The sequence below is a fragment of the Macrobrachium rosenbergii genome, chromosome 42 (genome assembly GCF_040412425.1).
Source record: "Macrobrachium rosenbergii isolate ZJJX-2024 chromosome 42, ASM4041242v1, whole genome shotgun sequence".
Classification (NCBI taxonomy): Eukaryota; Metazoa; Arthropoda; class Malacostraca; order Decapoda; family Palaemonidae; genus Macrobrachium; species Macrobrachium rosenbergii.
Window position 1 is genome coordinate 52,716,788 of NC_089782.1, and position 15,000 is coordinate 52,731,787.

The 15,000-nt window shown below is 37.0% G+C and overlaps 1 protein-coding gene across 5 annotated transcripts in view; it reads right to left on the reverse strand.

Annotated features, from left to right (window-relative positions):
• LOC136828426 (zinc finger protein rotund-like) overlaps positions 1 to 15,000 on the reverse strand; it is a 505,572-nt gene that overhangs the window by 213,877 nt on the left and 276,695 nt on the right. For all 5 annotated transcript variants that reach the window (XM_067086470.1, XM_067086471.1, XM_067086466.1 and 2 more), the window contains one exon: positions 411 to 608. In XM_067086470.1, coding sequence (XP_066942571.1) covers positions 411 to 608 — 198 coding nt within the window. The remainder of the gene's footprint in view (positions 1 to 410; positions 609 to 15,000) is intronic.

Consider the following 15,000-nt stretch of genomic DNA (forward strand, 5'->3'; position numbering starts at 1 on the left):
TATATATATATATATATATATATATATACTGTATATGTACATTCATATACAGTATATATATATATATATATATATATATATATATATATATATATATATATATATATATAACTAACTGATTATGTTGTCGTGTCTAGAAAACTTCAATTTAAGGAGGAACAGGATAGCCAGAAGACGTGGTAAAATTCCAGACATTATTATTTCTTAGAAATTAACAGAGGCACAGCCGAGCTTTCGAGAACACTTTTAATATTTTATATATATATATATATATATATATATATATATATATATATATATATATATATATATATATATATATATATATATATATATATATCCCTACACAAAGACAAAGTAATAATAATAATAATAATAATAATAATAATAATGCTGGTGGCAGCACTTACCTCCACTCCATTCCACATATAATGCACAGCATCGTGGTGGGGGTTGTTCATGTGCTCAGCCATCACGCTCATCCAGTGGACGAGCCCCTGCGGGGCCGCCTGCTGGGAAGCGGGGGGCGAAGACCCACCCACGCCGCCAGCGACCCCAGCGCTTTTGTTGTGTGACCCCTCCCCTCCTGGAGGCCACACCAGCGCCGCCTGAAAGAGAGAGAAGACAGAGATGCGTCTTTAAGATGGGGGTTTTATTTCTTGTTGATCTGTATACATTAAAAATGATAACAACAACAACAACAACAACAATAATAATAATAATAATAATAATAATAATAATAATAATAATAATAATAATAATAATGCTTGAATATGTAGGTAATACACGAACTAAAAGTTCATTCAAAACAAGTATGTAAGTAGTAATGTAACGCCTTAGGAGAAAATAGAAACAATATCAAATATGAAAGTGGTAAACATAAAAAAAAATCTTTGAAAAAGAAAACCATAAACATGATAAATAAAAATAAAGAAAAAAGGTAACTAGTATCCAACAGAAAATAAAAACAAGTGACATCCACTAGCAAAACCATAAATCTGTCGTTTCACCTCTTTCATCGTAGCACTTGCAATAAACTCTCTCTCTTTATATATTCCTGAAAGCCTCTAAGAAAATGTGAACCGACCATATTTTTCGCGATAAAATAATGAAAAAGAGTGAAAAATGAAAGCGCAAATGCATAATGGACGTGAATTAGTCTAATCGCATTGCTACAATCTCGAATTGATTATCATACGCAAACAGCATCCTCATCCTCATCAACATCATCATCATGTTGCGCTTCGGAAAAGACGGAATACCATTTTTGAGTAGAGGTTTGGGATAAGCGGGACTTCAGAGGCGTCTACGGTAAGGGCGAAAATCACCTTGCGCCTCACGAGAGAACTTCAGAATGACACAGATCTCAAAGCTTCTAACCCAGGGTCAAGGATACTCGATGCAAAATTGAAGAAAAAGAAATGCAGAGGATTTGGGTAATTGGCCTTAAGATAACAAACAAAAGATATGCGAAGACTTAATTAGGCTAAAAACAACGAAATCAAGAGAAATAACATGGCACCATATCAGTGATGGTAAGTGACTTCATTAGTACTTATGATAACAGACATGAGAGATATTATGACCTAATTACAATAAAAACAGCCATTAAAACGAGAAAAATAAAACAGTAATAGGTATTTTTAGAGCACAAGGAGTGACTGAAAATTAAGTTCATACTTATTACTGCGACAAATTGCTTATAAAAAAAAAAATAAAACATTACTCGGATAACACAAACAGAACAGAGGAATGTCTAAATATAACAATGCATCAGGATACAAAAAGACTTCAAAAAAACTCTGATAGAAAAATAAACCAAACATTTCTTTGCAACGTTTAGTGGAAAATTAAGAAATTAAACGTGATTGATAACGTGACAGAAAGATTAAAAGACACTTCGAACGAACGCCTTCCAAAGCAGAGAATTCTAAGCAAGACAACAGCGGAGGATCGCGAGGCCACACAACACATCCAGACTGCGTTGAAAAAATATACCACAAAAAATTCTGAGGAAATGCTTATTACTGACTCAAACTTCCTAAATGAGATTACAGAACCATTAGATGAGATCAGAAAGATGGAACACACATAAATACACGCAAAAACTGCACAGGAAAAACACACTTACGTTCTCAAAGGCGCTCATGCACCAACATTCATATATCCTCGCAAGCGCCCAGTTACAAACAGTCGTACATTTTCTAACAAACTCGAGGTCCTCGTGATTACTAAGTGCAAAGAAAGCAGATGCTATCTTTCAATATATCTCAAGATAAAAAAAAAGAGAGTGAATATTTGCTTATCTAGAGTCATATTTAGTTTGGAATTTCAGTTAAAGTATGAACACTCTACTTTCTGTCCCCATTTTACTAGCAACTGCTGCCTTTGTTTGTACACACATATATATATATATATATATATATATATATATATATATATATATATATATATATATATATATATATATATATATATATATATATATATATATATATATATATATATATATAGATGAGCCTCGATGGCTCATACAGCAGCAGCTTCGGACTTCGTAGAGGTCTGTGGCGCGAGTTCAAACCCGCAGCCAACTGATCAGAGAGGCAGACACTTTGCTATCCGTGTAGACATATTATATACGTAATCAACGGATAGGTTTGCTTAAAAAGCAAATACAGACTAAATACACACACAAAACAAAGCCACTACAACACCTTCTAAAACATAACAAACATCACACGTCTATCGCCATATAACTTCTCGCTGCTGGGAAGAAAGGGCGTTGGGTCGGGTATGATACATGAATATTATATCAGGCAGGGCAGCCGATATCTACCCCAAAGCCAAATCAAAAAGTCCTTAGGCATACCCCATACAAAAATGGGAATAAAAAGCACGTTAAAAGAAGAAGAAGAAGAAGAAGATATATATATATATATATATATATACAGTATATATATATATATATATATATATATATATATATATATATATATATATATATATATATATATTATATATGTGTGTGTGTGTGTGTGTATGTATGCATGTATGTGTGTATACATACATATATACATGTATATGTATGTGTACACACACATCATATATATATATATATATATATATATATATATATATATATATATATATATATATATATATATATATATATATATATACACATATGAACATACGCGCACTCTGATATAAAATACAGACACCTCTTCTTGTCGGACAACCCGATCTTTTTTTTCGTTGATCAGTGCTCCGTATGCAACATACTGCTATCCATGTTACTTCGGACATACACCCTGTAACAGCAAGCAACTTGAATAATTTATCTGGTCCCTGAAGGCTGAAGACCCGATGCTTCAACCAATCGTCTGTTTAAAGCCAAGGTCTTGGTTAAAACTAACACACCTCTAACATTCCAAAATCAGGTTTATTCGTAATTATCATGTCTGGTTATAGGCTGCTGGTGCAATACGTCCGGTGCTGAGGTGAGGGCCAAAACTCAAGCTTAATGTTGGGAAATTAAGGGGTGGGGAGAAAGCAATTTCGCTCTCTCTCTCTCTCTCTCTCTCTCTCTCTCTCTCTCTCTCTCTCTGTCTGTCTGTCTGTCTCGCAAGCAAGCAAGGAAACACATATCTCTCTCAGAATTAATTACATTCTTTTCAAGAAATTAAAAGATGTCTAAAGAGTATTTAACTTTCTCTCTCTCTCTCTCTCTCTCTCTCTCTCTCTCTCTCTCTCTCTCTCTCTCTCATACAAACATCACTCTCAAAATTGATTGTATTTTTTCACGAAATTAAAAGATACGTAGAGAGCAATCTGTCTGTCTGTCTGTCTGTCTGTCTCTCTCTCTCTCTCTCTCTCTCTCTCTCTCTCTCACACCACACATAATATTATGTTCTGGATCTTGCTAGAAGTATCTAGCGGAAAAGTACCACTGATTGTAGGGCCCATCTCCAAGATCATCGTTCGCCTTATCACTTATTTTCATCTCATCTCTCCTAATTACGTTTTATCTCCGTTCATTAGGACGAGCCCATAATAATGCCCTGCTTCCCACCTACACGATCTGCATAAACAGATTCACTCGATCTCTCGTGGAGCTATTGTTAACCTTGCTCTATGCAAGTAAGAAGCCAGAATTAATGCAGACTCGCTCGACGTACTGAAGCAGTAATTCTCTCTTGTCTGACGTTGGTATCAAGTTCGAAAAGAATGACTGATGTAGATGACGTCCCTGGTTAGGTATTTTTTTCTCCTAGGAAACAGTTCAGTAAATAAATAAATAAATAAATAACCGGTATTTTTCATGTTTTGTAGTAAATCTCTTAAACCGGCAAAAAATTAACAAAAACATAAATAAACATGTCTTTCAAGTATCTTCCTCTTCAAATCTCTGACACACACACACGCGCACACACACACACACACACACACACACAGAGAGAGAGAGAGAGAGAGAGAGAGAGAGAGAGAGAGAGAGAGAGAGAGAGAGAGAGAACGTCGTCCGTTCTGAAAAGTTCCGCCATCATCCTCGCTCATGTATCGAGATGATCGAAATAATTTGCATAATATGACAGAAGTGAGGTGCGTCATTCCTTGGCGAGTGTTTGCGGTAGAAGAAGAACGTTCCTAGAGCTGAGTGTCATAACGCGCGATATTGGATGACATGGACCGCAACATTAAACACCAGAAAAAAATTGAAATATAATGACCACCGCCTAATCGAAGCAAAGTGATTGAATAAATCAAGGAGTTAGAAGATATATAATGAGATGTACTGAAAAAAATATGTTAGTAAATGATAGTAAAAAAAAAAAAATACACAAAACTGAATAAGAAATATCTCGGAAATTAGTCCTCATTCACTTGTATCAAAGGCGTTCGGGCATTATTGCGACCCACTGCCTCTTGCACCAAGAATGAAAAAACCATAAAACTAAATGAATTTGTTAAAAAAAAAACCCTTAAGACCTTAAGCTACAAAATTACTGAATAAGTAGATAATCATTCTTCATGAACAGGTATAATTAATGCAACAGTTGCTGTAAAAGTCCATACACCGGAAATTATTAGAGGAAACGAAGACCTATGAATATGAATAACTATAATGGCGGATAGCCCAGCAAAAAAAAAATATATATATATATATATAGTATATATATATATATATATATATATATATATATATATATATATATATATATATATATATATATATATATATATCGTTGTTTATTTCTCTCTCTCTCTCTCTCTCTATCAATGCCATGCATCATAAATACAAATGCCTTAAATCCGGCAACTCCCTCCACCAAGCTAAGAGTGCCAAATCACACAACAGCACATGAGTGCCAGGCAGAGTGCCTCCGGAGAAACCGTTTGTAATTAAACACCTTCTGAGTGCCATAGGAATGTTCCTTTGTCGGTCGTCATGAGTGGCACTACACCCTTTCTACCCCCCAACGCCCAACACCCACCCCACCGCCAAACCTCCTCCACCTCCTCCTCAACAGCCAGCGAGATCTTTTCCCTTCCTCTCTTTCTCTTTCTCTGCAAATTCTTTTTCTTTCTTTCTTTTATGTGCGTGTGTCTGTGTGATTACATCTTTCATCTAATCAGACTCCTTGTCACATATAGCAATTTGATATTAAAGCGATTTTCACCCTTTATAATAATAATAATAATAATAATAATAATAATGATAATAGTAAAAATACTATTATTATTATTATTATTATTATTATTATTATTATTATTATTATTATTATTAATGCAAAACCAGGAAGAAGTTTAAGAACTTTGAAAAAAATACACGTTCAAAATCAAAGTATGTGCGGAGGGCTGAAATATAAAAAACTTTAAAAATAGTTTTATAACTTCAGATCAGTGATGAAGGCATTTAAATGATTTTGAAATTTCACTGTAGTATATTCAAAATCAAAATGAACTGGGGAAAAATTAAATAAGTAAAACTTCAAAAATACATTACTAGATTAGCACAAGCCTATACATTCAAAGTCAAAATCAAAATTTGACAGAAATGAGGGTATTTAGACTTCACTCATGTGACTTCAAATTAAAGTTTACACGATATCATAAAAACGAATATAAAATTCTAACTACAATAACACAACTTCAGGTCATGTGTTTTCAAACTCAATCTTTGCAACTTCAAAATCAAAGAAAACGCGGCACCAAAAAATAAATAAGAAAAATCCAAACTTCCAGAACACAACTTGGCCCAAACCCATAATTAAATCCATAAGGAGACAAAAAATGTAAGCGAAATCCGATAATTTCAGCATTTCAGGGATAACTGAGGATAAAAGATTACATAAAAAAGCGAGCGATCTTAACCTAAAAGGAAGATTATTAATCAGAGTTTTTTTCCAAGTTTGGTATCTTTCTCTAGAGTTCCTGCAACCTTGAAACTCAGAAGAGTTTTTTAATCTTTTTTTTTTATATATGCTGGAGTTTTAAGTTCGCCCATTTTCTTTCAGTCTCGTGTTTTGGGTCCATTTTCTTTATTTCAGCAACTTTTGTCGACGGCCAAGATCTCCCAGTCCAAGGAAAATTGGTTTCGCTTCTAACTCTATCTGCTGTAACTGAATTTTGTTTTCACTTCCATAGCCACACAGTGTAAGGAGGCTTAGTATTTATCTGAATCTGTACATACGAAATATAGATAAGTAAACGCCCTATATATTTATCTACATTACAATTATATAATAAATATTGTATCGTGTACAAACACCCACCAGTTTCTTTTTTATTCTAAATCTTTAAATCTAAACCTTAATATCATATATATATATATATATATATATATATATATATATATATATATATATATATATAGATATATAGATAGATAGATGATAGATAGATAGATAGACAGATAGATGTGTATACACACACACATATATATATATATATATATATATATATATATATATATATATATATATATATATATATATATATGTGTGTGTGTGTGTGTGTGTGTGTGTGTGTGTGTGTGTGTGTGTGTGTGTGTGTGTGTGCGTAGGTGATGATTTTCTTTTATACTGTACAGTCAACTTTCCTCCAAACTTTCTCCCTGCTGTCTTTTTTCCTCACATAGAAGTCATCCTTCAAGAACTGATGAGGAGGAGGAAGAGGAAGAGGAGGGGAGGAGGAGGAGGAGTAACAGTGGCTGTCTCTAGATGAACTCTGACATTTAGCTCTTGGAGGACTGGGCGGGAGAAACGACAGTTTTCACTAGCGGACTGAAACTTAAATCTTCGTTCGCCCGATACTTAATTACGGTCCACAAGAAGCAACACCCCCTTCCCCTCCCCGCCCCCACCCAACACAACCCCCTCCCCCTAACCCTTTCTTCCTTCCTTCTTTCCTTTGAGCCTTTCGATTGCAGACGGAAAGGAAGAAAAAAGAGAAAAGAAAGGAAAACAAGGCAGAAAGGGAATGAGAGTGGTTTTCATCCTCTCCGTGTGGATTTCTATCGCGTGATGTGTAGAGGGAAAAACAGCGAAGAAATATGAATTAGGGCGAATCTGGATGACACATGTCTGGTGGATAGATAGAGGGAGGAGGGAGGGGAAGCAGGAGGGAAGGAGGACTGGGTCAGCAGCGGCGACTGTAGATATACGCATTTATTTTCTATTGTTCCGAAACCTACGCAACGTATGGCTACATGCTAGTGCTATGGTGACGACGGAAGTTACGAATGAAACAGAGGCAGTGATTTAAAATAGCAAAAAAATATCTTACGTAAAAGTTGAAGAATATATATAAAAAAATATACGTTACGCATGACCGTGATGGTTATCTTCCTAAAACCACTAAAGACAGACAGACCCATAATGAAGAATTTACTCTATCTTTTAACGATCCTTTGCAGAATTAGTGAAATGGATTCAGTTAAAAAAGAAAAAAAACTGACTGCTCGTCCGCCTAGACTTCTCTCTCTCTCTCTCTCTCTCTCTCTCTCCACGGTTCAGTAGGTTCAAACTTTCCAGCTGATATTTTCTACAGAGAATATACACTTTAAGGAACTTTCTACATGTAGGATTTATACAGTGTTTATATATATATATATATATATATATATATATATATATATATATATATATATATATATATATATATATATATATATATATATATATGTAGTATATATATATATATATATATATATATATATATATATATATATATATATATATATATATATATATATATATATATATATATATATAATTTATATTTATATATTCTTTTCTCCACTGGACTTTTCCACTTTTCAGCATTTATGGGATGCTGAAAAGGTTGTCCAAGCAAGTCTGTATTGAAAAATAAGTACCAATATCTATCACCAAAGATAACCAAAACAAAGCAACCACCCGATGACCTGAAAAGAACTATATACATTTCACAAACAATGCTTTCTGTAAACAATGTTTGGTCAGCAAACAACGTCAAGTTTAAACCATTAATGAACTTTCGTCTACTTCAACTTGACCTGATGTTGAACCTTGAGAGGAGGAGGAGGAGGAGGAGGAGGAGGAGGAGGAGGAGGAGGAGGAGGAGGACGAGGAAAACTTCATAAATGAAAAGGGGAAAAAGGTATAAAATAGGAAACCAACGAAGAAAAGGGAGAAGCATGAACAAAAAGATAATACGAAGTAAATGATGGACGTAGAAGAGAAAAAATGTCGAATCACCATTCCCCAATTTAAGCTCACACGGAGGCTAATTAAATGTCTTTTGCCTCCAAACCTTAAGAAAGGCGGCCGAGACAAACTTAATCTAAACAGGCCACGTCTCAAGATTAACCGCAGCTCACCCGCTTAAAAATGATGGGGGCGTTGAGGTGTAGGTGGGTGTGGGAAAGGGGTAAGGAAAGAGGGACGAAGAGATGAAATCCCCAAAATTAAATAAGTCGGTAATAATATGTAAATCGGGTTTCATGTTGCCAACATGTGGGAACCGTCGGCGGGACAGTAATTGGCGTTTGATCAGCAAAATCCCCGACATCGCTTGTTATTAAGGATGGAATTCCCATTACCGGCTCGAACCCTCGTGATCCTTAGCAATGGCCGTCTCCCGTGCCTGCGAGAACCGTGCCAATGTCAGTGGCCAACTTTAAGTCATTTAATGTGACTCCAAGAAAGAGATAACCCAGAGAAGGGGGTGGGGGCTTCCGGATACCTGTCATCATAAAAAAGAACCTCAATCGCACAGCTTGTTAGCCAATGACAACCCACCAAAAGAGGGCTCAGCCATCATCATCTCCCTCATTAGGCAAAACGGATCACCGATGGAGAGAGGAAATCCACGCTCATTACATACCCAATTTCGTCCAGGAGTCATTACGAATCTCTCATTGCATTCGCTGGGAAACAATTCGGTAACGCAGCCAAATCAGGGGCGCGGCGATTGCCGCCGCTTAGGGCCGATACTAAGGACTCCTGGAACAATGGTATCGCCCCTACAACTCCTGGGCATAGGGGCGGTACTCGGTCGCTTCTGCATTCCCAGAATTTCCATGCTAATCATCGGGTTGAAGATGGATCAGCTGTCTCTCGAGGCTCTGCTCTTGAAAGGGGCCCCCAGTCATGGCTGGAGGAGGAGGAAGAGGAGGAGGAGGTGGAGGAGGAGGAGGAGGAGGAGGAGGATCCTAATACTAAATTACTAATACCACCCATTCCTTTAACCTATCCCACACACTACCCATACTTATCCCCCTCTCCCAACTCTCCAAACACCATCCGTATCAGCCCTATTCCAGTAACACCCCTCCCCCACACATTCCAGACCAAAGAATAGTAGACATCCCATATTCTCTCTCTCTCTCTCTCTCTCTCTCTCTCTCTCTCTCTCTCTCTCTCTCTCTCTCTCAACTGCTATGTCCTAAAATTAATATGCAGTATATGCTAACTCTCTCATCATTCACATCGACATCATTTGACAACAATGAAAATTTTGCTCAAATTCTCAGATGGAAAGTCTTTCATAATAATTGTCCGATTTTGTAAGAATATTTTGTGTGCGCGCGCATGCTTATGTATAGATAAATGCAAGCGTGTGATTCATTTCTGCAAGACATTCTCCAAGTATGGAAAAAAAGTGAATATTTTCTGGTGATAATGTAAAAAAAAAATCATACGACACTAAACCTATAAACTTTTATATATATATATATATATATATATATATATATATATATATATATATATATATATATATATATATATATATATAGAGAGAGAGAGAGAGAGAGAGAGAGAGAGAGAGAGAGAGAGAGAGAATCACGGAACGGCAGAAACCTACTCGTCTTGAAAACCAATTTCTTAGCTATTAGAAGAGACGTTGATCAAACAAAAAACCAAAAGACACAAGTAAAAAAATTCAGAAATTTTAAACCTCGCTGTAGGACTCCTGCAGGATAAGTCCATCGGACAAGAATGACAGAACCGCCATCCCAGGAGGGACTGGTCACACCTTCGAGGTTCCCAATGTCCGGCCAGGGATGGGCCAAGACAGGTGCATGTAAAATGACCTGCCCACGACACCCAGCGGATACGTAATAAGGGATGCTCACTGTTCAAGGACCCTGCTACACAGCGCATTTAAGAAAAATAAGAAAGATAATAACACAACAACTGGTGCACTGATGAAGAAAAGTTTTGGCAATAGAGAATTTAAGTTATTAACCCGGCTGTATGGAATTAAAAAGTTACCATTTGAACATTCCAAGAGAGAGAGAGAGAGAGAGAGAGAGAGAGAGAGAGAGAGAGAGAGAGAGAGAGAGAGAGATTATATATATACATACATACATAATTATATTCTTATATATATGTATGTATGTATATATACATATATATAAATATATATATATATATATATAATATATATATATATATATATATATATATATATATATATATATATATATATATATATATATATATATATATATATATATATATATATATATATATATATAAGAGAGAGAGAGAGAGAGAGAGAGAGAGAGAGAGAGAGAGAGAGAGAGAGAGAGAGAGAGGGGGCGGATTACTGTATGAGGTTCATTTAAAAAGTCATTGCTAAAATGAAGATACCTCCCGAGTCATGTTAAATGAAGGCTACAATACGAAAGTTTAAGTGACTGAACAAATGCAAAGGAACATTGTGATTGACTGATTTTCGTAGATAACAATATTTATGATTATCAACTGAGCTATATTCACGAAAAAAAGTAAATACACTAAAAAAAAGATTCATGATACAGTCATTCAGTCAATTCATATGTCATAAATGAAATCACGTCTTCCATGTAAAAGTGAACCATTAATAAAAATGGTAGAGAAATGTATGATGACGTCACCATAAACAAATTACATACGTGGCTCCATATCCACCAAACTGGAGTCTTAGTCACATAGCCAGACAAACCATTAATTAAAACCAACCTCCAGCGATGCATTACACACCACCACGTACTCGAGAAGGGGAGGAAAAAACTGCATAATAAAATGCCATTTCTTGCCCTTGTGTGTGCTCAGCAGAAATGAGCCAACCATTGCCTCATTATTCTCGAAAGTCCAATAAAAATTTCTGGTTGCAATCGAGCAATGCAAGATTCCCTCAACCATGGTTTTATGGTTGAAGGACTCTCTGCCTACATGACGTCACTTGGCCGAGTCACTACTTCTCCTCCTCCTCCTCCTCCTCCTCCTTCCTCCTCCTCCTCACAGCATTGCATGTTCGGGCTGTTAAATGTTTACAGCGCTATATAAAAGGCACAGCCCCCCTTTTTGCGCGACCCGATTCCAAGGCATGACTCTGGCCATTACACACACCCGAGAAACTGTCATGACACATACGCGACTTTCCGGGTTGAACCTGCTTACATACATGACGGCTAGTGTTGTTGACGCGTGAAACGTTACCTTTTTTTCCTGCATTTCTTAGTTTTGCAATGTTGTCAAACTTCAGTGCATGTTCGTGCACCATGGAAAAGGGGTCTTCGCCAAAAATCTCACTCAACGGAAGGAGGCTAGAAGAAAATTCAAAGCTCTCTGGACGACAGATGCACCTTTTGAGAAAACGAGAAAAAAGTCATCGCACCAGAAAAGAAAGGAGAAACTGCAAGTCACATGAATGGAGAATTATCAGCGGTTGTCATTACACACGACCTTTTACAACGTGAATTAAAGAGGGGAGAAGTTTCGTCTGCAGAACAGGGATCCAGAGAGAACGAAATGAACGAAGAGTGAATGTAAATGCAACGTAAGTATGTATACATACGTGAACACGCACCTAAACAACAAATTCATCACAATAACCCAATCTGCTATGAAGATTCTTGACGTAGAATGAGAGAGAGAGAGAGAGAGAGAGAGAGAGAGAGAGAGAGAGAGAGAGAGAGAGAGAGAGAGAGAGGAGAAATACCACAATCTGCTATGAGGCTTCTTGGGGCCTTACTAAGACGAGAGAGAGAGAGAGAGAGAGAGAGAGAGAGAGAGAGAGAGAGAGAGAGAGAGAGTATAAAAAAATTTTAAATGGCTTTATTGCAGGAGCAAGGAGCATCGCTCCGCACTATCTTGCGGTGAGCAATTCGACGTACATCCGAGAAGCACGCACAGACACACACAAAACAGCTTTTCCTTAGCTGTTACACGCAGCGCAAGAGGAAACTGGACATGAGAATTTCCCTCTGAGATAAGTGACGTACATTCCTCTTCATATCCCAAGCATGACCTGGCTTCCAAGACTGAGCAATGAAGGCTCGTCGACAGCTCAGGTGAGTTGGGAATCATCGGAATAAAGCGATATATTTGTGATTAGAAACTGATACGTATCCATATATGAAGGCGCACTAAGATGTTTAAGAATGAGAAATAACACTCCTATATGTTTAAAAAAATGGTCGTAACTGCCAACGCATGTAATATAAGAAAAAAAATTTTTGTTTTTTACATCGCTGCTGGTTTCTGAACATGATCACCCATATAATAAATCAAATTATCCTCTTATCGGACACATGCACACAACAAATAAACCTGATCCCTGACGAAAAACATATATATATATATATAAAATTATAAATACAAAGCGTAAAGATGACATCACACGAGCCAACAGTAAACAACGTAAAAAACAACCTGTGAAATAGAATAAATATAAGAGACGTACGTAACAAGCCGCCGTCAAATCATGATAAAAGTCCGGAGTAAGAGGGCGACTTCACTCTGCTATAGCGAGCGACCATTACTTCAATGAAATACGCCGTAGGTAGAGCGCGAGATGAAATTGATAATGGCACCTTATTTGAAGTCATTCCAATGGGACAAAATAGGCACAAATCCTTCCGGAAAACAGTCAAATTACAAGTTACAAATTAATGTACTAAACCTCACAGCAAAAAACACAAAAAGGAGAAATAAGTGTCATAATATGAACATAATACTAATGATGGGGAGAAAGAAAGAGCATTAAGTCTATGAAACGAATATATTAATAATGAGAGAGAGAGAGAGAGAGAGAGAGAGAGAGAGAGAGAGAGAGAGAGAGAGAGAGAGAGAGAGATTTATTGCATTAAATTGATGTAAAACCAACACATCACTAAAGATAAACATCTCACATTTGCTTGTATGGACTGACATTAAATATACAAAATAAATGAACAAATAAGTCAATTACAGTCTGTACAAACAGAAATAATGTTTGCATGGATTAATTTCCTCGCAGCTCAACGTTGCGAGTGGAATGCGAAAGCTGAACATTTAGAGCAAACATAAATAAATAAACAAATAAATAATGTGTAAATAGATGATATATATTGTTTTCTAAATGTATTTTCGCAGTGCAACTACTATGCCTTTAACGCCTGAGGGGTGGGCGGGTTGGGAGGTGGGTTACATCTCGTAAATGTAAAGGAGGGGAAATGTCGGCGGGGGGGGGGGGGTACGGTGGCCTGACGTTAAACAGGGAATGCAAAACCTTACTTAGGTTAAAAATAGGGCCCATGGATTCGAAGGAAGGGAGGGGGCGGAGGGGGAGGAAGGCGAGTTGGGTAAACCAACCCTACTTGACGTAGGAAGCATCAATTGAATATATCTTCGGGAATCACATACTTCTAACTTGCCACAAGGGTGACATACGAGCTGGAAGTCTCCAAAAAGGCTGTCGCGGTTAGCAGGCGCGTTGTTACTTCAGCATACAAACCGTTCTGCACCGCTGTCCCCAGATTGCAGTTGCGGTTGGATCGTAAATTCATATTTCTTTACAAAGGTAATAGTATCCGCAGTGATAATTTACCGGCGATAATGGCAGAGAGAGAGAGAGAGAGAGAGAGAGAGAGAGAGAGAGAGAGAGAGAGAGAGAGAGAGAGAGACTCGTCCGTTTTGGATTATACCTCAGCGGCAATGAAAATCCATTCATATCGGTGAATGGGTTGCGAAGCTTTCTATGGTTGGACCATTCTTATTAATAGATATGAAAGTTAGTTGCAAATTCTCGCTAAAAACAGGAATGTCTGCAATACATGAAAAAACAACCATGCAATCAATAAAAGACTGAATAGAGAATAAAGGAATCATCGATGGCACCATGGTACGTGATCCACCTTCCAAATTACTGCAGTTATGTGTACCTCTATGTCATGACCTCGTCGGTAGTGGGAGGCATTCTCGACTGCTGTTACCCTCCACTGACCGAAAGGTCCTTCCTACGCCTCGCGTCATTTTAAATCACCTCCTCGCACCCCGGACCCAACATAAATATCGTTACAATTTTCCTTTTGTGTGTGTGTTTTCCCCTTTAAGTTTGTGTTTCTCTCTCTCTCTCTCTCTCTCTCTCTCTCTCTCTCTCTCTCTCCCTTCTTTTTCGCCATTTGCTTTGTTCGTTAATTCATCTTCCCCTCTCTCTCCTTGTCTCTTTCGCATAACTTCGAATTACTTCAATAAACACAGGGGTTTT